The sequence below is a fragment of the Strix uralensis genome, chromosome 36 (assembly GCF_047716275.1).
Source record: "Strix uralensis isolate ZFMK-TIS-50842 chromosome 36, bStrUra1, whole genome shotgun sequence".
NCBI lineage: Eukaryota > Metazoa > Chordata > Aves > Strigiformes > Strigidae > Strix > Strix uralensis.
Window position 1 is genome coordinate 378,101 of NC_134007.1, and position 23,839 is coordinate 401,939.

The following is a 23,839-nucleotide window of genomic DNA, read 5'->3' on the forward strand; positions in this document are numbered from 1 at the left end:
CCTTCTCCCACCTCCAGGCCTTTCAAGGAAAACTCCTGGGGCAGATTCCACCTTCCCAGGAGGTTTGGGCCTCAGTACAGTAGTGACTTGGGGGGCACCAGGGATGGCACCCTAGGGACAGGCAGCGCTGTCTTTCCCTCTCACCTCTGGGTGCATCCCTGGGGTCTTCTCCTTCATCCGGCATCCTGGGCATTTCCCACTCTCCCTCCTCCGGATCAGAAACCTCTCTGGCATCATCGTAGCCATCTTCTGGGTGATCTCTGGGCAGGACAAGGACATCTGAAAGGAGAGGGGAGCTGGTGACAGTGGGAAGATATGTCCTGCGGAGCACAGGATGAGTTCATGCACAGGGACACAGGGCTGAGACACTGGGTTGGCAGCACCACAGGAGATGCCCATGTCCTCGCCATCTCCAATGGTGACACTCAGTGACTCTTCTGTCATTCATGTGTCTGCAGGGAGATCAACCCCTTCCTGCCTCCGTTACCTGGTGCTGATCCCAGACCATCCTCCTCCTCGCTGATCCCAGGGTAGGGCTGCAGCTGGGTCAGGGACTGCTCTGAAGAGGAGCCTGGAGAGCAGCACAGCGGGTGTTATGGAGCAAGCCCCACTGACCTGGCTCATGGTCAGGGCTGCTGGGGAAGGGAGACCCACAGAGCTGGGGCTGCATGGGGAGGAGGGCTGGGAATTCACCCTGCTCCCCCAGGACAAACCCTGTCCCAAATTTGCTCCAGAGTTGCCCTAGGACAGCCCCTTCCCTCACTCCTCGGGTGCCACATGGGGTGCAGGGGCAAGAAGAGAGGGGATGTCCAGCTGAGACAGTCAGGGATGACTGGTAGAAAGCTTCTCTCTTGGGCCAAGGACCTGGATGCTCTCCCCACAGACCCCATGCTCCAAGCACCAGAAGGACCCTGGACTGGGAGGGCTTCAGGGGATCAGCTCTGGGTTGGCGCCAGGGGAAAGGGTCCTGCAGATGTGCCTCCAGGGAGGACCCACACCCACCTGAGTGACCAAACCTGGCCTGATTCTCTGAAGCTGGGCTGTAACCAATCTCCTCATACACGGCCTCGAGGAAGGGCTCCTGAGCTCTCCTGGAGCCTGGGGACAGAAGCAGGGCTGGCACAGGGACAGACAGAGGGGCCATGGGATCACACTGTGATCCCCCAGACCAGTTCCTTGCAGCCACCCAGGACTGCTCTGAGAGCACAGCCCCACTGTGCTGCCCAAGCACGGCTGTCACATCCCCCGGGAGGGCAACATCACTGTGGAGATCCCCTGGGGCAGCTTCATCCTCGCATCATCCCTTTGAAGACTGCACTCATGCCCCTCTGGCCCCTGGATCATGCCCCCCTTATCTCACCCTGGAGCAGATCCCACATTTCCTCTGCACCTGGAGCTTTCCCCTGTTTGCCCCATGGGTCCATAGTAGGGCCCCTGTCCTGGGGGTGGGCAGGCCTGGGCAGAGGGACAGGCTTGGGACCTGACACCACGGTGATGGACACTGCTGCCCCACACTCCTCCTAGCATCTCCCTTGCCCCAGAGACCCATCCAGCACTACCTAGAGCACTGTCAGCCTTGGCCGTCCCCACTCTGCCATTTCTCTCCTCGCCCCATCGCTAGCTCCCCCCACCTCTGGGCTCTCTCCAGCCCTTGATACTGATAACCCATGGACAGGCACTCAGGGGGCAACACATGTCAAGGTGGCAGCACATAGCCTCATCCCCCCACTCTGCCTGTGCCTCTTGTTGATAACCCCTTGCTGACACCCCCTGTAGCAGCCCACAGCCCTTCCAGGAGTTATCTCCACCTGGGACCTCTGGGGAAGGACCCACCTCTGCGCGCAGCCCTGGTGCTCAGCACTTGCCAAGCCAGGAGGGCCAGGAGCAGGCAGAGAAGGAACCCCAGGATGATGCAGATGATGACGGGCACTGAGACTCTCCCGCTGCTGGTCTGAGAGCCTTGGGTGGGAACTGCAGGGGAGAGAACGTGGAAGGAGCACCACCAGGCCTGGGAGAGGTAGAGGCAGCACCAGTCCTGACCCCATCACACAAGGCAGCAGAGGCTGGAGGGCCCCAGGAGTGAGTGTGGGGAAGCTTCCACCCTGCTGACGAAATGACAACTCACCCTCACACCCTCCCACCACCCCTGTGCCTCCTCCAGAGGCTTTCACACCCCAGCAAGGAGGCCCTTCCATCCATCTGTGAGTCACAGCCTGTCCCTGGGGAGACCCAGTCCCAGAGGGAGGACAACTTACCTGCTCGGGGTGGGTATGTTGCCATCCTGGGTGTAGCTACAGAGGAGGAAAAAGAGAGCAGGGCTGAGACACTGGGTATGCGGGGAGCGGGGACCCTCCTCCCCAGCACACCATGGGGGTGTCTGTAGATGTCCCTGACACATCCAACCCAAATTGCCCCTCCTGTAGTGCCCAAAAGGGAGGCCAGGCCTGGGCCCAGCACCTCTGCTCTGGGAAGCAGGCAGGATGGCACAGGCAGCCTGGCGATAGCCATGGGTCTGCAGGGCCCCACGGGTAGTGGCCAAAGGACATCCAGTTCAACGAGGCTGCTCCCTGCCTGGCACCAGCCTCCTGCACTCTGCAGGAACATTCTTGCTCATGAGATGTCGGGGGCCATGTCAGGACCTCGTGCACTGAAGGTCTTCCCCAGCTCCCTGCCAATGCCTGACCAAGGGGTTCCAGCCCTGTCACTCACCTGAGCAGCGCACGGCAGCGTCTTCCTTATGCCGGCAAGCACCGCCGTCCCCAGGCTGGGCCCAGCAGTCCTGCAGGGACGGCTCCGTCCCCTGGCACGCCACCTGCTCCAGCCAGATGGGGCCCATCCCCATCCCAAATGCAGCCTCACGCAAGGCAGACACTGCACGGCCACAGCCCAGCTGCCTGCATGCTACTTCGGCATCCTGTATGTCCCAGGAGTCGTCACACACCGTCCCCCAGGAGCCACGGTGCCAGACCTCCACTCTGCCCGAGCACCCGTCCTCACCGCCCATGGCACGAATCTTCTCCCTGGCTGGAGAAGGCAAAGACCTCCCATGGCACCAGGACAGCAGGCAGAGCCCTGCCAGACACAGAGGGGCAAATACTTACCTGTGCAGCTTGTGGAGTTGGGGCACGGGGCCAACGGGGTCAGGGGCATTTCTGGGCGTCCCCCTGAAGAAGGAAATGCTGTAGTGAAGGGGCTGGTTTGGGGGACCATGCAAACAAGAGCAGGGCTGAGCTCTGCTTGGGCCTCCCTGTACCATCTTGGTCATGGCAGCAACTGAACTGCGGTCATCCAGGGGACACGCACAGGACTGTGGGGGGACCCTGCGTGCTCAGCCCCAAGAGCTCCCTGGTTCACAGCACAGCAGTAGCTTATCTATGGAGAGGAGGCTGTTCTGAAACCTGTCTGGTCTCTTCTGAGACCTCACCTGGAGATGCCTCTGCCTACCCCAGGCGCTGCTGGCAACCTGAGTGGCAACTGCTGCTGGACGTGTGTGGCTGTGCTCATGTTTGTGCCACTGGCAGCAGAAGGGTCTGACATGGAAAGGGAAAAGCCCCTCCAAAATCTTTGCCTGTGCTTGGCCATGGCCAATGGGGAGCAGGAGCTGGGGTGACATGAGTAGCCAGGAGGATCAGAGTTACCATTGCAGGTGATGTTGGTCACCTCTCGCAGGTCTTGGCATGACTGTGGGTTCCAGGGAGTGGAGGGACACTGCCAGAAGGAGCTGTTTCTCTCCCCACACTGCACGCGATCCAGCCAGGCGGGGCCAGACTCCCTACCAGAGGGCTGGTGTCTTTCCAGGGATCCTCCATCCCCACAGCCCAGCTCCTTGCACACCAGCGTCACCGTGTCGGGAGTCATCGAATTGGAGCAAACGCTCCCCCATGTCCCGTTGTAGAAAACCTGCAGGCGCCCAGAGCAGCCGTCACTGTTCTCCAGCCTCAGGTCCATGAACTCTGGGAGGAAAAGGCCCCAAAGGGGGAACAGGCTGCCCTGGGGCTGTGGGAGCCAGGACACCTCTGCATCCCCAGGCTTTCAGCCAGACAGGGGCAGGAGCTCAGAGGCACCCAGGGACAGCCTCAGCCATGCCCGGCTCTCCCCACGTCTTGGCCTCCCTAGGAACCAGGCTCCCACCACAGCTCCTAGCACAAACCTGAACAGATGACTCCTGCATCCTCTTTGTGTCCACAGTCATGCTGTCCCCAAGGCCCAGCCAGGCAGTCCCAGAGAGCAGCTTCAGCTCCGGAGCAGTTCACATCATCCAGCCAGATCTGCCCAGAGCCTTCCCCAAACCGAGCAGAGCCAGCTGCCTCCACTGCCCCTCCGCAGCCCAACTGGTGGCAAACTACAATGGCATCAGACAGGTCCCAGCCGTCGTCGCAGACAGTCCCCCACATGCCCTGGTAGTAGATCTCCACTCTCCCTGCGCAGCGCCCGGCACCGTTCACCAGACGCAGCCACCGGCTCCCTGCAGCGGGTACAAACCCCAGTTGCTGCCAGGGACTGTCTGCCTGCACAGACCATCACCTCGGGGGGGGCTGTGAAGTGCCACTCACCCCCACAAATGACTCCCACGTCCTCCACAACCCCTGCCGCCAGCGTGCTCTCAGGCAGGGAGGTGTTGCAGAGACTCAGGTTGGCCTCATGCCCTGTGCACCGCACCCCTCGCAGCACCACGGGGCCCGTCCCTCGCTCAGGCTTTGGGGGGTTGTAGGCTGTCCCAGCCTCCCCACACCACAGCTGCCGGCACACCACGCTGGCCTCATTCACGTCCCACTGGTCATCCAGGACTCTGCCCCACGCCCCATCCTGGAAGATCTCCACTCGTCCGTCGCAGCGGCTCCCTCCGCCCACCAGCCGCAGGGATCCAAAGCCGGCTGAGCCTGGGGAGAGCAGAGATGACACAGCCATGGGCAGCACCGGGAGCATAACACCCTTCAGGGAGCGGGGCGAGGGGGGATTTCCCCACCAAACTGGACAAGATTGAGCCTTGTGCTGAGGAGAAGAGAGGGCAAAGCCTGGGCCCTCTCTGCAGCTCACACCCAGGTCTGCTGCTGCTGGGGGCAACCAGGCAGCTCCTGCTGGGTGATGGGATGAGGCTCTGCAGGGCTCTCTGTGGGGATGGGATGTGGGTGTCTGCAGCCAGAGGGATGGGACAGAGCCCTGCAGCCCTGTCCTGGGCTCCTTGCACAGTACGAGAACAGTGGAGCCCAGGCCTGGCGGTGGTGCTGGTGCCTAAGCCACTGCCCTGGGGGCAGATGCCTGCCTCTGTTCAGTCCTCAGCTCTCCCAAAGTGAAGCGCTTACTCTGAGCAGGGAAAACCCTCCAGATGGCTCCTGGGGAAGGCAGGGTTTCTCCAGGGAGAAAGTCAGCCTGGTATGGTCACGGGAGCCCTGCTCTGGGTGGCCATGTTGTACACAAATGACAAATGAATTGAACGCAGCATTCTTCTGGCACTCACCTGAGCAAATGACAGCAGCAGTGTTCCCTTGGGAGCACGGTGAGGCCCCCAGGGTGGTCACTGGGCACTGCTGCAGGTGGGCTTCAGTCCCGTCACAGTGGAATGAGTCTCTCCAGACAGGGCCAGTCTCTCTCCCAAAATGCCCTCCTCCAGGAATGTACTCAGCAAACCCGCAGTTGAGTTGCTGACAGAGAACGTGGGCATCCGAGAGATCCCAGCGGGAGGCACAGAGGGTCCCCCACGTCCCCAGCACCTGGACCTCCACCCTCCCGGCACACATTGTGCTGCCATTCACCAGCCTGAACCCTGTGTACTCTGGGGAGAGAGGAGGACAAAAGAGGGAGAGGTCAGAGGGACAACATGCCCTTGTTCTCCTTCTGCACTATTTTCATGCCACAGACAACCCCACCCACCCCTGCTGTCATCATACCTGGTCCAGCAGGGCACTTGCTCTTTTGCCCAACCCCCAGCACAGCCCCAGTGTTCATCAACCCCCCCTGAGTCCTTACGTGTGCAGCTGACAACAGCACTGTTTGCGTGGGTGCAGGGCTGGTCCCTGGGGGACCCCCTGGGGCAGGAGGCGAGGAGGGATTCATTCCCCACACACTGCAGCTCTCCATCCCAGATGGGACCCACCGCTTCTCCAAAGGGACTTCCTCCAGGGACAGGCAGGGCTGCGCCGCACTGCAACTCCCTGCAGAGCACGTCAGCAGCTTTGGGACCAAAGTGGGAAGCACAGACAGTTTTCCACTGGTCCCCGTCATGGATCTCCACACGTCCTGAGCAGCGGCTCTTCCCTTCCACCAGACGGACAAACCCTGGAAAACACCCAAAACAGCTGGGAGTTCCCAGAGCCCTCTGGCAGTTACATGTCCACATCCCACATAAACTCCAAGCAGGCTTGACCAATTCACCCATTGCGCATCCCAGAGGAAGCTGCTGGGGGAGTGTTGGTGACACAAACACATCCAGGACCCCTTGCACCCCTTCACTGCACCATCACAGCATTCAAGGCTGTGTGTCTGTGACAGACCCACAGCAGACCCTGTAAACTCTTGCGGGAGGATATCGGACCTGTAAAACTCTGTGAGAATTATAATAAGCAAAGCCGTTTATTTCTCTAATAGTACATACTTATGCTCTCGCCAAAGCTCTTACTTCATAATTAGCAAATCAGCAATTAGACAGCTATCAACCTTTTCTCCTATCGGCATAAGACCACTCTAACACGCACTGTGCAGACCAATCAACTTCTTGTTCACGCGCTGTTCACGCGGCGGTAACTTCTCACAGTTCAGTGTTGCAGCTGTCTGTTGTTTTTCCCTGCCACATTGGTGCAACTCAGACGTTTTTCATCTTTCTCCCAAGATCTGTTACTCATCAAATCCTAGCTGCTTTTCAGAGTCTGTGCAAGGCTGACAGACAAATTTCTCACACAGCAAAGCATGTTGGTGCCTTTGGGACCAATGTGTGAGTCACAGACAGTTTTCCAAAGGTCCTCATCATGGATCACTATACATCCTCAGGAGGGGCTGTCCCCTTAGAGCAGCTGGAGAGTTTCTGGAGCAACCAAAGACCCCTGAGAGTTCCCACAGCCCTCTGGCAATACCCTGACTGATCTCAGAGGTGGCCAAAGGGAAAAACCCCTGTGACATCCCCAGCTGCTCTCAGGGGGTGCTGATGGCACTAACACATTAACCCCCAGCCTGCTGCTCCTCAGAAATCGGCACAGAACTTGTGGGCTTGCTTCTCTCCCAACAGACACAGCCACAGGAATCTCTCAGACAAAGTGCTGGTGCCCCAGAGACCTTGGGCTGCCCAGTACTGGTCCCTGGGCACTGTCACACCCAGAACACTTGAGGTTCAGGGAAACGGGCCCAGGCGCTGTTGGCTGCTGCAGCTTGCTCTGCCCCACTGAGCTCAGGACCAGGTGTGAGGAACCCCTTGCTGCCACGAGAAGCGCCCCTTCTTCCTGCAGGGCTCTTGGGCTGTGGGGACACTGCTGGGGGATGGAACGTGTCACAGGGCAAAAGTACAGTGAGGCCGTACCTGTGATTGGTGGCTGTGCCACCACCCTGCTCAGGCACCTACCCAGGAAAGAGGTTCTCAGCCACGACCAGAGTGTAATGCTGGGCATGCACGTCCCTGCCCATGGCTGGGCAGAAGGCAGGAGAGTGGACAGAAGAAAAGCCCTGGGCTTACACGAGCTCCCAGTGCAAGGGCAGGCACAGAGGAGAGACAGTAAGTGCTGACAAATCCCCCGTGGCACTGAGCAGCCAGGGGCTGGGGCAGGCAGGAGAGGCTGGGCAGCAGGTCAGCACTGCCTTGACGGGGCAATGTCCCCATGCTCAGGCTGTCATGGGGTGACCTGGGAGAGGAATGAGGTGCCACGTGCCACCCTGCTCTTCTGCCCAAGCCCAGCGCTTCTCCTCTCCAAGCAATCCCTTTGCTCCAGCCAAGGGACTCATGTCTGCCACGGGGCACAACCCAACAGCAGCTATCCATCTCATGCCCTTGGCCAGGACTGTGGGTGGCCACATGAGTCACTTGTGGTACCTCTGGCATGGGGGCACCTGGCCCTCAGCACTGACAGTCAGGTCCTGGGTGAACAGGAGGAGAAAGATGGGAATCAAAAGATAGTGCAGAAAAGGTTCATCTCTGGCATCTCAGGGGCAAGGCACAGTAAGGGCAACCCTGGGCAGGTTCCCATTGGCCTTTCCCCAGGGACTGGGGACACCACTGATGACAGTGCCAGCTCAGCAGTGTGACCAACCACATTGGGCAGTGCTCTGGTACTTGACATTGATCCCTGAGGGCACAGACGGGTTCCTAACACAATCGCAAACCCAGAGATGGAAAATAGATTGTCCCCTTACCGGAACACATCACTCCAGCGTCATAATAATGAGTGCAGTCATTTTCACCCCATCCGCTGTGTGTGCAGTCAGACAGGGAAGATTCGGAGCCTTTGCAGCCAACCTTATGCATCCAAATGGGGCCATATCCTCGTCCAAAGTGTCCGTCCTGAGGAGCTCCAACAGCAGACCCACAGCCCAGCTGCTTACAAACCACTGCTGCATCATTCATGTCCCAAAAGTCAGCACACACGGTCCCCCATTGGCCCTGTTGTTTCACCTCCACTCTCCCAGCGCAACGACTGCCGCCATCCGCCAGCCTCACCTCCACAGCACCTTCAAACAATGACACAGGAACAATCAGGACAGCGCTGAGCCCCAGCACTGTGGGTCTGGGGGAAGCCCTGTGCAGGTGGAGTCAGAGGTACCAGGGTGGGAGCCCACTCCTCTCCAGGCTGTCCCCAGGGCACTTCAGGGGAGCCTTCTATCCTCAGGGGCTGTGAAAGGCTAGGGTACCAAACTCCAGACCTGCTGTGTCATTTGTTGCCCTTCAGTCTTTGGCACTTCCGTCCAGCTCAACACCCCCTTGTCCCTGGTCCATGCCCACCCAGGGCACCTGCTCCTCCCAGCCAGTACCCTGAAAACAGACCTGTCCCCACCATGGCCCCACCAAGGATACATGGCTGCTCCTCATCAGACCCCCCAGCTCCCCTCGAGTGCAGACTACCCTGAGGCCCTCCCAACTCATCCTTCACCCTCAGGCCTTTCTGTGTCCACTCTGCAGCAACATGATTGTCCTAGTGAGGCCTCCCAACCCATGTCCATCCTTGTCCTCGGGAATCAGCTCAGCCCTGCCCTTGTCTAGGATCCCCCAGGACAGCCACCTCTTTGTGAGCCTGTGGGAACAGACACCCCACTTCCCTTGCCTCCACAAGCACAACCTACTCCTGCTCAGGCTGGGTCTCACCCTGACTTCAGGACAAGACTGAACAGCCCACACCCCTTCCCAGGTACCCCTGAGGTTGTCTGTGCCTCTGGGATAACAGAGCAAAGAGCCACCAGTTAAGCCACCACCAGCTCACAAGGAACAGAGCTGGCAGAGCCCAGGCTCCAGGAAGGGTGCCCAAGGATGGCAAATCCATGGACACACCCATGCACTAACAGCCACAAACGTGGGAGCCCTGGAAACAGAAAAGCCCTTCTCCCATTCAGAGAAGCACAGGGTCAATGAACCTGTTCACCTTCTACCCCTTGTCACATTCACACACGGGAAGAAGCCCCATTTCCAGAGGGATCCCTCTGGTGTTCCTTGGCCCCAGCACATTGTGACAGGGCAGCCGGCATTGACCCCTGCACAACTGCACCCAGAGGAGCAGCCACAGCAATTAAGGTGGATGGAGTCACTCTGTCCCCATCCTGAACATTTCTGCTGCCCTGCACCATTCCTGAGGACAGAACAGAAGTGGGACATTGGCCTCTGTGTCTTTCCCTGCATAACTGAAGACTGCAGAAGACAACATCACCCCTCCTGGTCTCAAGCCAAGGCCAGCACAGTCCCTGCCCTGCTTGCCTGCCCCCAGCACAGCCCCAGTGTTCAACACCCCTCCCTGAGTCCTTACCTGTGCAGCTGACAACAGCGCTGTTTGCGTGGGTGCAGGGCTGGTCCCTGGGGGACCCCCTGGGGCAGGAGGCGAGGAGGGATTCATTCCCCACACACTGCAGCTCTCCATCCCAGATGGGACCCACCCCTTCTCCAAAGGGACTTCCTCCAGGGACAGGCAGGGCTGCGCCACACTGCAACTCCCTGCAGAGCACGTCAGCAGCTTTGGGACCAAAGTGGGAAGCACAGACAGTTTTCCACTGGTCCCCGTCATGGATCTCCACACGTCCTGAGCAGCGGCTCTTCCCTTCCACCAGACGGACAAATTCTAGAATAAATGCAAAACAATTGGGAGTTCCCAGAGCCCTCTCGCAGTTACATGCCCACATTCCACATCACCTCCAAGCAAGATGTGACCAATTCACCCATTACACATCCCAGAGTAAACTGCTGGGGGAGTGTTGGTGGCACAAACACATCCAGGCCCCCTTGCACCCTTCACTGCACCATCACAGCACTCAAGGGTGTGTGTCTGTGACAGACCCACAGCACACCCTGCAAACCATGTGGGTGCCTTTGGGACCAATGTGTGAGTCACAGACAGTTTTCCAAAGGTCCTCATCATTGATTACTATACATCCTCAGGAGGGGCTGTCCCCTTAGAGCAGCTGGAGAGATTCTGGAGCAACCAAAGACCCCTGAGAGCTCCCACAGCCCTCTGGCAATACCCTGACTGATGTCCAGAGTGGCCACAGGCAAAAACCCCTGTGACATCCCCAGCTGCTCTCAGGGGGTGCTGATGGCACTAACACATCAGCCCCCAGCCTGCTGCTCCTTGGAAATCGGCACAGAACTTGTGGGCTTGCTTCTCTCCCAACAGACACAGCCACAGGAATCTGTCAGAGAAACTGCTGCTGCCCCAGAGACCTTGGGCTGCCCAGTACTGGTCCCTGGGCACTGTCATACCCAGAGCACTTGGGGTTCAGGGAAACGGACCCAGGCGTTGTTGGCTGCTGCAGCTTGCTCTGCCCCACTGAGCTCAGGACCAGGTGTGAGGAACCCCTTGCTGTCACGAGAAGCAGAGCCCGTTTGCACTGGGTTCTTCAGCTGTTGGGGCACTGCTGGGGGATGGAACGTGTCACAGGGCAAAAGTACAGTGAGGCTGTACCTGTGATCTGTGGCTGTGCCACCACCCTGCTCAGGCGCCTACCCAGGAAAAAGGTTCTCAGCCACGACCAGAGTGTAATGCTGGGCATGCACGTCCCTGCCCATGGCTGGGCAGAAGGCAGGAGAGTGGACAGAAGAGCAGCCCTGGGCTTACACGAGCTCCCAGTGCAAGGGCAGGCACATAGGAGAGACAGTAAGTGCTGACAAATCCCCCGTGGCACTGAGCAGCCAGGGGCTGGGGCAGGCAGGAGAGGCTGGGCAGCAGGTTAACACTGCATTGACGGTGCAATGTCCCCATGCTCAGGCTGTCATGGGGTGACCTGGGAGAGGAACGAGGTGCCACGTTCCACCCTGCTCTTCTGCCCGAACCCAGCGCTTCTCCTCTCCAAGCAATCCCTTTGCTTCAGTCAAGGGACTCATGGCTGCCAGAGGGCAGAACCCAACAGCAGCTATCCATCTCATGCCCTTGGCCAGGACTGTAGGTGGCCACATGAGTCACTTGTGGTACCTCTGGCATGGGGGCACCTGGCCCTCAGCACTGACAGTCAGGTCCTGGGTGAACAGGAGGAGAAAGATGGGAATCAACAGACAGTGCAGAATCGGGATGGAGGGTTCATCTCTGGCATCTCAGGGGCCAGGCACGGTAAGGGCAACCCTGGGCAGGTTCCCACTGGCCTTTCCCCAGGGACTGGGGACACCACTGATGACAGTGCCAGCTCAGCAGTGTGACCAGCCACATTGGGCAGTGTTCTGGTGCCTGACAGTTGATCCCTGAGGGCACAGCCAGGTTCCTTCCACAATCGCAAACCCCAGAGATGGAGAATAGATTGTCCCCTTACCGGAACACATCACTCCAGCATGAAGAACATAAATGCAGTCATTTTCACCCCATCCACTGTGTGTGCAGTTAGACAGGGAAGACTCGGTGCCTTTACAGCGAACATCATCCATCCAAACGGAGCCAGATCCTTGCCCAAAGTGTCCGTCCTGAGGAGCTCCAACAGCAGACCCACAGCCCAGTTGCTTACAAACCACTGCTGCATCATTCATGTCCCAAAAGTCAGCACACACGGTCCCCCATTGGCCCTGTTGTTTCACCTCCACTCTCCCAGCGCAGCGACTGCCGCCATCCACCAGCCTCAGCTCCACAGCACCTTCAAACAATGACACAGGAACAGTCAGGACAGCGCTGAGCCCCAGCACTGTGGGTCTGGGGGAAGCCCTGTGCAGGTGGAGTCAGAGGTACCAGGGTGGGAGCCCACTCCCCTCCAGGATGTCCCCAGGGCACTTCAGGGGACACTTCTATCCTCAGGGGCTGTGAAAGGCTGGGGTGCACAGCTCTGGCCCTGCTGTGTCATTTGTGGCCCCTCAGTCTTTTGCACTTCCGTCCAGCTCAACAGCTCCTTGTCCCTGGCCCAAGCCAACCCAGAGCACCTCCTTGTCCCCAGATAGCACCCTGAAAACAGAGCTGTCCCGACCGTGGCCCCACCAAGCATACACAGTTGCTCCTCCCTAGACTCCCCAGCCCCCCTGGACTATAGCCTGACCTGGGCCCCTCCCAACTCATCCTCCACCTGCAGGTCTTTCTGTGTCCACTGTGCAGCAACATGATGGTCCCAGCCAGGCCTCCCAACCCATGCCCCTCCTTGTCCTTGGACATCAGCTCAACCCTGCCCTTGTCTAGGATCCCCCAGGAAGGCCACCTCTTTGTGAGCCTGTGGGAACAGACACCCCACTTCCCTTGCCTCCACAAGCACAACCTACTCCTGCTCAGGCTGGGTCTCACCCTGACTCCAGGACAAGACTGAACAGCCCACACCCTTTCCCAGGTACCCCTGAGGCTGGCTGTGCCTCTGAGATAACAGAGCAAAGAGCCACCAGTTAACGGACAGAGCTGGCAGAGCCCAGGCTCCAGGAAGGGTGCCCAAGGATGGCAAATCCATGGACACACCCATGCACTAACAGCCACAAACGTGGGAGCCCTGGAAACAGAAAAGCCCTTCTCCCATTCAGAGAAGCACAGGGTCAATGAACCTGTTCACCTTCTACCCCTTGTCACATTCACACACGGGAAGAAGCCCCATTTCCAGAGGGATCCCTGTGGTGTTCCTTGGCCCCAGCACATTGTGACAGGGCAGCCGGCATTGACCCCTGCACAACTGCACCCAGAGGAGCAGCCACAGCAATTAAGGTGGATGGAGTCACTCTGTCCCCATCCTGAACATTTCTGCTGCCCTGCACCGTTCCTGAGGACAGAACAGAAGTGGGACATTGGCTTCTGTGTCTTTCCCTGCATAACTGAAGACTGCAGAAGACAACATCACCCCTCCTGGTCTCAAGCCAAGGCCAGCACAGTCCCTGCCCTGCTTGCCTGCCCCCAGCACAGCCCCAGTGTTCAACACTCCTCCCTGAGTCCTTACCTTTGCAGCTGACAACAGCACTGTTTGTGTGGGTGCAGGGCTGGTCCCTGGGGAACCCCCTGGGGCAGGAGGCGAGGAGGGATTCATTCCCCACACACTGCAGCTCTCCATCCCAGATGGGACCCACCCCTTCTCCAAAGGGACTTCCTCCAGGGACAGGCAGGGCTGCGCCACACTGCAACTCCCTGCAGAGCACGTCAGCAGCTTTGGGACCAAAGTGGGAAGCACAGACAGTTTTCCACTGGTCCCCGTCATGGATCTCCACACGTCCTGAGCAGCGGCTCTTCCCTTCCACCAGACGGACAAATTCTAGAATAAATGCAAAAAAATTGGGAGTTCCCAGAGCCCTCTCACAGTTACATGCCCACATTCCACATCACCTCCAAGCAAGATGTGACCAATTCACCCATTACACATCCCAGAGAAAACTGCTGGGGGAGTGTTGGTGGCACAAACACATCCAGGCCCCCTTGCACCCCTTCACTGCACCATCACAGCACTCAAGGGTGTGTGTCTGTGACAGACCCACAGCACACCCTGCAAACCATGTGGGTGCCTTTGGGACCAATGTGTGAGTCACAGACAGTTTTCCAAAGGTCCTCCTCATGGGTCACTATACATCCTCAGGAGGGGCTGTCCCCTTAGAGCAGCTGGAGAGATTCTGGAGCAACCAAAGACCCCTGAGAGCTCCCACAGCCTTCTGGCAATACCCTGACTGATGTCCAGAGTGGCCACAGGCAAAATCCCCTACGACATCCCCAGCTGCTCTCAGGGGGTGCTGATGGCACTAACACATCAGCCCCCAGCCTGCTGCTCCTCGGAAATCGGCACAGAACTTATGGGCTTGCTTCTCTCCCAACAGACACAGCCACAGGAATCTCTCAGAGAAACTGCTGCTGCCCCAGAGACCTTGGGCTGCCCAGTACTGGTCCCTGGGCACTGTCATACTCAGAGCACTTGAGGTTCAGGGAAACGGACCCAGGCGCTGTTGGCTGCTGCAGCTTGCTCTGCCCCACTGAGCTCAGGACCAGGTGTGAGGAACCCCTTGCTGTCACGAGAAGCAGAGCCCGTTTGCACTGGGCTCTTCAGCTGTTGGGGCACTGCTGGGGGATGGAACGCGTCACAGGGCAAAAGTACAGTGAAGGCTTTACCTGTGATCGGTGGCTGTGCCACCACCCTGCTCAGGCGCCTACCCAGGAAAAAGGTTCTCAGCCACGACCAGAGTGTAATGCTGGGCATGCACGTCCCTGCCCATGGCTGGGCAGAAGGCAGGAGAGTGGACAGAAGAGCAGCCCTGGGCTTACACGAGCTCCCAGTGCAAGGGCATGCACAGAGCAGAGACAGTAAGTTCTGAGAAATCCCCCGTGGCACTGAGAAGCCAGGGGTTGGGGCAGGCAGGAGAGGCTGGGCAGCAGGTCAGCACTGCCTGGACGGTGCAATGTCCCCATGCTCAGGCTGTCATGGGGTGACCTGGGAGAGGAATGAGGTGCCACGTGCCACCCTGCTCTTCTGCCCAAGCCCAGTGCTTCTCCTCTACAAGCAACCCCTTTGCTTCAGTCAAGGGACACGTGTCTACTTGGAGGCACAACCCAACAGCAGCTATCCATCTCATGCCCTTGGCCAGGACTGTGGGTGGCCACATGAGTCACTTGTGGTACCTCTGGCATGGGGGCACCTGGCCCTCAGCACTGACAGACAGGCCCTGGGTGAACAGGAGGAGAAAGATGGGAATCAACACACAGTGCGGAACAGGGTTTATCTGCGGCACCTCAGGGGCCAGGCACAGTAAGGGCAATCCTGGGCAGGTTCCCATTGGCCTTTCCCCAGGGACTGGGGACACCACTGATGACAGTGCCAGCTCAGCACTGTGACCAACCACATTGGGCAGTGCTCTGGTGTCTCACAGTTGATCTCTGAGGGCACAGGCGTGTTCCTTCCACAATCGCAAACCCAGAGATGGAGAATAGGTTTTCCCTTTACCTGAACATATCACTCCAGCATCAAGGGAATGAAAGCAGCCATTTATACCCCATCCGCTGTGTGTGCAGTCAGACAGGGCAGATTCGGTGCCGTTACATCCAACATCATCCATCCAAATGGGGCCAGATCCTTCCCCAAAGTGTCCGTACTGAGGAGCTCCAACAGCAGACCCACAGCCCAGCTGCTTACAAACCACTGCTGCATCAGTCATGCTCCAATAGTGCCCACACACAGTTCCCCATTGGCCCTGATGTTTCACCTCCACTCTCCCAGCGCAGCGACTGCCGCCATCCGCCAGCCTCACCTCCACAGCACCTTCAAACAATGACACAGGAACAGTCAGGACAGCGCTGAGCCCCAGCACTGTGGGTCTGGGGGAAGCCCTGTGCAGGTGGAGTCAGAGGTACCAGGGTGGGAGCCCACTCCTCTCCAGGATGTTCCCAGGGCACTTCAGGGATCCCTTCTATCCTCAGGGGCTGTGAAAGGCTGGGGTGCACAGCTCTGGCCCTGTTGTGTCATTTGTGGCCCCACAGTCTTTTGCACTTCCGTCCAGCCCAACAGCCCCCTGCCCCTGTCCCATGCCCACCCAGGGCACCTGCTCCTCCCAGCCAGTACCCTGAAAACAGACCTGTCCCCACCATGGCCCCACCAAGCATACACAGCTGCTCCTCCCTAGACTCCCTAGACTTCCCTGGACCACAACCTGACCTGGGCCCCTCCCAACTCATCCTCCACCCTCAGGCCTTTCTGTGTCCACTCTGCAGCAACATGATGGTCCCAGCCAGACCTCCCAACCCATGCCCTTCCTTGTCCTCGGGAATCAGCCCAGCCCTGCCCTTGTCTAGGATCCCCCAGGAAGGCCACCTCTTTGTGAGCCTGTGGGAACAGACACCCCACTTCCCTTGCCTCCACAAGCACAACCTACTCCTGCTCAGGCTGGGTCTCACCCTGACTTCAGGACAAGACTGAACAGCCCACACCCCTTCCCAGGTACCCCTGAGGCTGGCTGTGCCTCTGAGATAACAGAGCAAAGAGCCACCAGTTAACGGACAGAGCTGGCAGAGCCCAGGCTCCAGGAAGGGTGCCCAAGGATGCCAAAACCATGGACACACCCATGCACTAACAGCCACAAACGTGGGAGCCCTGGAAACAGAAAAGCCCTTCTCCCATTCAGAGAAGCACAGGGTCAATGAACCTGTTCACCTTCTACCCCTTGTCACATTCACACACGGGAAGAAGCCCCATTTCCAGAGGGATCCCTGTGGTGTTCCTTGGCCCCAGCACATTGTGACAGGGCAGCCGGCATTGACCCCTGCACAACTGCACCCAGAGGAGCAGCCACAGCAATTAAGGTGGATGGAGTCACTCTGTCCCCATCCTGAACATTTCTGCTGCCCTGCACCGTTCCTGAGGACAGAACAGAAGTGGGACATTGGCTTCTGTGTCTTTCCCTGCATAACTGAAGACTGCAGAAGACAACATCACCCCTCCTGGTCTCAAGCCAAGGCCAGCACAGTCCCTGCCCTGCTTGCCTGCCCCCAGCACAGCCCCAGTGTTCAACACCCCTCCCTGAGTCCTTACCTGTGCAGCTGACAACAGCGCTGTTTGCGTGGGTGCAGGGCTGGTCCCTGGGGAACCCCCTGGGGCAGGAGGCGAGGAGGGATTCATTCCCCACACACTGCAGCTCTCCATCCCAGATGGGACCCACCCCTTCTCCAAAGGGACTTCCTCCAGGGACAGGCAGGGCTGCGCCACACTGCAACTCCCTGCAGAGCACGTCAGCAGCTTTGGGACCAAAGTGGGAAGCACAGACAGTTTTCCACTGGTCCCCGTCATGGATCTGCACACGTCCTGAGCAGCGGCTCTTCCCTTCCACCAGACGGACAAATTCTAGAATAAATGCAAAAAAATTGGGAGTTCCCAGAGCCCTCTCACAGTTACATGCCCACATTCCACATCACCTCCAAGCAAGATGTGACCAATTCACCCATTACACATCCCAGAGAAAACTGCTGGGGGAGTGTTGGTGGCACAAACACATCCAGGCCCCCTTGCACCCCTTCACTGCACCATCACAGCACTCAAGGGTGTGTGTCTGTGACAGACCCACAGCACACCCTGCAAACCATGTGGGTGCCTTTGGGACCAATGTGTGAGTCACAGACAGTTTTCCAAAGGTCCTCATCATTGATTACTATACATTCTCAGGAGGGGCTGTCCCCTTAGAGCAGCTGGAGAGATTCTGGAGCAACCAAAGACCCCTGAGAGCTCCCACAGCCCTCTGGCAATACCCTGACTGATGTCCAGAGTGGCCACAGGCAAAAACCCCTGTGACATCCCCAGCTGCTCTCAGGGGGTGCTGATGGCACTAACACATCAGCCCCCAGCCTGCTGCTCCTCGGAAATCGGCACAGAACTTATGGGCTTGCTTCTCTCCCAACAGACACAGCCACAGGAATCTCTCAGAGAAACTGCTGCTGCCCCAGAGACCTTGGGCTGCCCAGTACTGGTCCCTGGGCACTGTCATACCCAGAGCACTTGGGGTTCAGGGAAACGGGCCCAGGCGCTGTTGGCTACTGCAGCTTGCTCTGCCCCACTGAGCTCAGGACCAGGTGTGAGGAACCCCTTGCTGCCACGAGAAGCAGACCCCGTTTGCACTGGGTTCTTCAGCTGTTGGGGCACTGCTGGGGGATGGAACGTGTCACAGGGCAAAGTACAGTGAGGCTGTACCTGTGATCGGCGGCTGTGCCACCACTCTGCTCAGGCGCCTACCCAGGAAAAAGGTTCTCAAGCACGGCCAGAGTGTAATGCTGGGCATGCACGTCCCTGCCCATGGCTGGGCAGAAGGCAGGAGAGTGGACAGAAGAGCAGCCCTGGGTTTACACGAGCTCCCAGTGCGAGGGCAGGCACATAGGAGAGACAGTAAGTGCTGACAAATCCCCTGTGGCACCGAGCAGCCAGGGGCTGGGGCAGGCAGAAGAGACTGGGCAGCAGGTTAACACTGCCTGTATTGGACATGTGCCCATGCTCAGGCTCTCATGGGGTGACCTGGGAGAGGAACGAGGTGCCACGTGCTACCGTGGTCTTCTGCCCAAACCCAGGGCTTCTCCTCTCCAAGGAACTCCTTTACTTCAGCCGGATTCCTTCCGCAATCTCAACCCCAGAGATAGAGAATAGGTTTTCCCCTTACCTGAACACATCACTCTAGCATCACGGGTATGGTCACAGTCATTTTCTTCCCATTCGCTGTGTGTGCAGTCAGACAGGGTAGATTCGGTGCCTTTACAGCCAACATCATCCATCCAAATGGGGCCAGATCCTTGCCCACTGTGTCTGTACCGAAAAGCTCCAACAGCAGACCCACAGCCCAGCTGCTTACAAACCACTGCTGCATCATTCATGTCCCATGAGTTACCACACACAGTTCCCCACTGGCCCTGATGTTTCACCTCCACTCTCCCAGCGCAGCGACTGCTGCCATCCGCCAGCCTCACCTCCACAGCACCTTCAAACACCGACATTAGATGGGTTAGGAGAGCACTAACTACCAGTACTGTGGGTCTGGGGTAACCATCTTCCAGGGTACATCAGAAGTACCAGAGTGGGAGCCCACTCCCCTCCAGGCTGTCCCCAGGGCACTTCAGGGGTCCCTTCTATCCTCATGATCTGTGCAAGGCTGGAGGTGTCCATCTCTGGCTCTGATGGGTCATTTGCCACCCCACCACACAAGGCATCTTTTCACAGCCCAATTGCAACCTCCCTGCTGCCCATGGCCACCCGCACACTGCCCAGCACTGCACTGGGCACCTGCTCCTCCTCAGTTCACCCTGAACAGCCCCATGTACCCAGGCCTGCAGCTTCCCATGCAAACTACCTGCCCCAACACCATTCAAACCCACCCCCATGCCCAGGGCTCTCCTTGTCCCCACTGAGAGGATCCAGAAGGTCCCTGCACCCACATCCCCTCCTCACTCCTGGTGTCAGGCCAGTCCCTGCACTCGGCTGGAACCCCCAGGTAGGATGTCCGTCTGCGGTAGGTGGTCCGGTCCCCTTTTCTCGGTAGGGTACAAACTGTCCCTGTGGCGTCAGGGATCCCCTGGAACAAGGGGGCAGGGAGCAGCACACAAACCCTTCAGGGCACCCGAGAGATTGGCAGTGCCCTGCAGGGATCTCTGGGTACTGCCGTCACCCACTAGGCCACCACCGGCTCCAGAGTCTCAATGCTAGGGAACAGGGGGTCCCAAAGGGTACCCCAGGATAGGGTGTCTATGAATCCCGCCAGGCACAGGCTGTCCTAAACAACAGAACCGTAGAGAAGGAGATGATACTCTCTCCCACCCAGATGGGCACAGTGTCCAGGGACTTGAGCACATTCTGCCCCTCGTCTCAGTAGCACCTGCAAAGAATCCCCATTCCCTGACAGATCCCAATGACCACGCTGGTACCTGTTGGCCCTGTGCTGTGGGACAAGGGAGATGGCACTTACCCCTGCACAGCTGTACCCAGAGGAGCAGCCACAGCATCTCAGGGGAAAGGACTCCCTCTGTGCCCATCCTGAGCCTCCTGCCCTGCCTGCACATCCCTGCTGTGCCACACTCCCTGCCACAGCTCCTGGGGACTCGTGGGGACAATGACGATGAGAGAGCAATATATCTCTGCTGATGCCAGCCCAGCTACAGGAGGAGCCAATCAAAGCAGCAGCCCCTTTTTAGACATTATCGGGACCTATCTCCCCTCCGACACAGCCCAGCCCTCCAATGAACTTCTCCAGTGCCATTCATGACCATATATGAGGGATGGCTCCGCTGCAGGTGACACGTCACTGTGGCAGTGGGGCGTCACAGGACAGGGTCAGTTGTAGTGGGGGAAATGGGTTTTTCATGCCTTGAACCCTGCTGTGTGGACCAGGAACACTGAGCATCTCCTATACTGGGCACAACCAAGAGCCCAAACTGCGAGTGTCCAGCCATGCCCATGCCATGGGAACCACAGGGCTGGGACTGCACCGGGGGCTGTGTCAGGAGGGAAGGAAACAGCCCCTGCCTCTGCTTCAGACCCCACTGTGATGGGAACAGCAGCTGGGAAAGGGCCTTATTCCAGACCAGAGCCCCATCCCAGGAGCGCTGACTCACCCGTCCCTCCCTGGAGAGCCCCACGGAAGGTCCCTTCCAATGAGATGGAGCTGGAGCTGGGACATGTCCCTGTCCTGGCAGCAGACACACAGCTCAGACATATCCCTGACTCTCAGCATGTCACCAAGGGGCCATTATTCCCCACGGGTGGCTCAGGAGCTGCAGCCTGCAGGTGCACAAACCACAGCCCACGTGACCTCGCAGCGCTCCCTGCGCTCTCCCTGCAGAGCCCGGGCAGGAAGTCTGTGGTTTCCTCCTGGCGCAGAGCCCAGGCACATCCCTGTGGTGCCCCTGAGCCACCCGCACTGGGACAGCTCCAGCCAGGGCTGCAGGGGCTGCTTCTTCGGCCTTGCAGACATGGGGCTGGGCAGCTCCCAGCCCCTGCGATGCCCCTCTGATGCAGACGGCCGCTCTGCGCTGAGCCCCATGGCCACGGAGTGCCATCGGTGATGTGACCTCTCACTCTCCTATGGCTACCACTGTGTGCTCATGAGTTACACTGACAGTGACCTCACACCCTCCTGCTGCCACTTCTGTGTGTGCATGAGTCACACTGTCACACGTGTGTGTGGTGTATGGACTTCTGCTGGCAATGGTTCTTCCAAAAAGCTATATTTGGGCACGGTATAAAGATCATTAGGTGACATCAGAAGCACCTACACAAGCTATGGGCCAGATCCTGCCCTATCAGCTGCTCAGGCACCAGTGACATCATAAGCTCACACACAGCCATGGGCATGCTCCTGCCCTATCTGCTACTCAGACACAGGTGATGTCATAGCATCTACCTCTGATATTGTCCTACTGCTGGCCTATGGGCTGTTCAGACACCAATGACCTCAAAACCACCGACACAAACTATGGGCCTGCTCCTCCCCTATCAGCTACTCAGGCAGCAGGGACATTATAAGCACCTACACATGCCGTGGGCCTACTCCAGGCCTATGAGCTACTCAGGCGTGAGTGACCTCATTAGCACAGACACAAGCCATGGGCCTGCTCCTGCCCTATCAACTACTCAGGCAACAGTGACCTCAAAACAACCTACATGTACTTGTCATGGTTTAACCCCAGCCAGCAGCTCAGCCCCACACAGTCCCTCGCTCACTATTTCACTAAATACAAAGTTAATTCTAACCCAGCCAAAACCAGTACAATGCCAAATACCTGCTCCTGCCCTGTCAGCTACTCAGGCACTAGTGACATCACAACTACAGATACACCACTTGCCATGTTCTCGTTGTTGACGTACTCGGCCTCTGGTGACCTCACATGCACCTGTAGAGGCCATGCACCTGGTCCTGGCCAATCAGCTATTCAACCAAGAGTGACATCACAAGTACATACCCAATGCATTTGTCTCCCTCTTGCCTATCGGCTACTCAGACACCAGTGACCTGACCAACACGCATCCCTCCACTTGTTATCTGCTCGCCTACAAGATAAGAAGGCACAAATGGCCTCACAAGCTCTGACACAAGTCATGTGCATGCGCTCGGCCTATCAGTTACTCAGGCACCAGCAACCTCACAAGCACTTACACAAGCCATGTGCCAGCTCCCAGCCTGTGATCTACTAAGGCACCAGTGGCCTCACAAGCACATATCAACATAGTTGCTCTGTGCTTGTGTAGTGGGTAACACCGTGTGGCAGCCCCCACCCAGTCATTTGCTCACACCCCAGCAGCGGGATGGGGGAGGGAAGTGGAAGGAGAAAAGTGAGGGAAACAATCTCATGGGCTGAGATAAAAACAGTTGAGTAAACAGAGCAGCAATCACTCAGAGCAGGAGATCGATGCCCGGCCAGAGACTGTGAGCAAAGGATACTTTGAAGAACACTCCTCACTCCCCCAGATTTATCGCTGTTCATGACGTCATATGGTGTGGAGTATCGAATTGGTCAGTTGGGGTCAGCTGTCCTGGCTTTGTCCCATCCCAACCTCTTGCCACCCCCAGCCTCCTCCTTGTCAGGGCAGAGGGAGAAACAGAGAAGGCGTTGGTGCTGTGCAAGCACTGCTCAGCAACAGCTACAATGTTGGGTGATATCAAAGCTGTTTTGGCCACCAAGGCAAAGCACAGCACCATAGGGGCTGCTGAGAAAAAAAATTAACTCCATCCCAGCCAGACCCAGTGCAATCCCCACCCCTTATTCCATGCCATGTGCATCCTGCTCAGCTCCTACTGTATTCAATACATTTACATCCACCACCACCATCCCCTTCCCCATCCCTGACATGACACATGCACAGCACACTGGGTTTGGCTGGTGTGGCTCAAGCAGACTTGGACAAGTCCCAGCACACGCCTGACTTCTCCCCTCACTCAGTCAGGCAGAGCTTTTAGAAACATTCAGTCAGGTTATCAACCTAAGACAAGAAAATTTATGTAGCACCAGCCTGCACCACAAAGTGGTCTTACAGGTAGCTGACCCCCCACAGCCATGGGGAAAAGGAGTTCCCCACCAGCACCCTACCCCCCCTCTGTTTGGCACCTCAAAATCCAGTTTGTGGTTCATGGGCAAACTGCCCAGTTCCTCTGGCTCACACGGTCTTTCTAGGCATCCCCTCTGGGTCTTTTCACTATTGTCCCCATGCACATATTCTTCTGATGTTGGCATTTTGTCCTGGTTTTTCGTGTTCACAGACAGTGTTGCCTGTGCCTTGCAGCACCAAGAAGAGCTCAGAGTCTGACCCAGTCTACCCTGCCTGGCCGTCCGGCAGGGCTGGGCTGCTGGGGGCCTTCCAGTCCAGCTGGCAGGATCGGGCTCGTCTTTGGATGTCACAGGATTGGTGCTGAGGGCCCTTACTGGTGTCCTGGGAGGGGCCATAGCGCTGGGGCATGTTCCAGCTTGTCTGTGTCCTCCCCACCTTCTTGAGGTTCCCCCAGCCCAGACATGTCTGGACTTCTGCAGCCTGGAAAAGTAGGGGACCTCCACTCAGCTGTTGACTTTTCTGCCTGTTCACATTTCAACTCTAATTGTTCATTCCCTTAGCTCTTATGAAAGTAGGTTTTATCCATTCTATACCTATGTGGTAATTGTTATATAGATTTAATTTCTCCGGCTTTATAAATATTTACGTACATAAATAAATGTATACACATATATACGTGTATAGAGGTATATATATTTACAATGCTTTATCTAACCATAAATAAATAAAAATATATTTATACTTATTTGTACACTCAGTCATATATAGATTTCTAAAAATGTGTATATCATCAATA

General features: G+C 57.6%; 1 protein-coding gene across 1 annotated transcript in view; it reads right to left on the reverse strand.

Moving 5' to 3' along the window:
* LOC141937017 (scavenger receptor cysteine-rich type 1 protein M130-like) overlaps positions 1–23,228 on the reverse strand; it is a 26,615-nt gene extending 3,387 nt beyond the window's left edge. Inside the window, exons 1-25 of the mRNA XM_074854433.1 lie at positions 23,103–23,228; positions 21,843–21,890; positions 20,411–20,540; positions 19,926–19,939; positions 19,440–19,576; positions 18,671–18,813; positions 18,364–18,421; positions 18,211–18,248; positions 18,010–18,164; positions 16,184–16,356; positions 15,481–15,851; positions 9,936–10,241; positions 8,335–8,661; positions 5,968–6,276; positions 5,459–5,773; positions 4,554–4,880; positions 4,151–4,465; positions 3,639–3,953; positions 3,102–3,164; positions 2,710–3,024; positions 2,256–2,291; positions 1,834–1,971; positions 1,003–1,098; positions 488–571; positions 145–279 (exon numbers count right to left, since the gene is read on the reverse strand). Of these exons, the coding sequence (XP_074710534.1) occupies positions 145–279; positions 488–571; positions 1,003–1,098; positions 1,834–1,971; positions 2,256–2,291; positions 2,710–3,024; positions 3,102–3,164; positions 3,639–3,953; positions 4,151–4,465; positions 4,554–4,880; positions 5,459–5,773; positions 5,968–6,276; positions 8,335–8,661; positions 9,936–10,241; positions 15,481–15,851; positions 16,184–16,356; positions 18,010–18,164; positions 18,211–18,248; positions 18,364–18,421; positions 18,671–18,813; positions 19,440–19,576; positions 19,926–19,939; positions 20,411–20,540; positions 21,843–21,890; positions 23,103–23,228 (4,474 nt within the window). The remainder of the gene's footprint in view (positions 1–144; positions 280–487; positions 572–1,002; positions 1,099–1,833; positions 1,972–2,255; positions 2,292–2,709; positions 3,025–3,101; positions 3,165–3,638; positions 3,954–4,150; positions 4,466–4,553; positions 4,881–5,458; positions 5,774–5,967; positions 6,277–8,334; positions 8,662–9,935; positions 10,242–15,480; positions 15,852–16,183; positions 16,357–18,009; positions 18,165–18,210; positions 18,249–18,363; positions 18,422–18,670; positions 18,814–19,439; positions 19,577–19,925; positions 19,940–20,410; positions 20,541–21,842; positions 21,891–23,102) is intronic.
* Between the last annotated feature and the right edge of the window lie 611 nt (positions 23,229–23,839).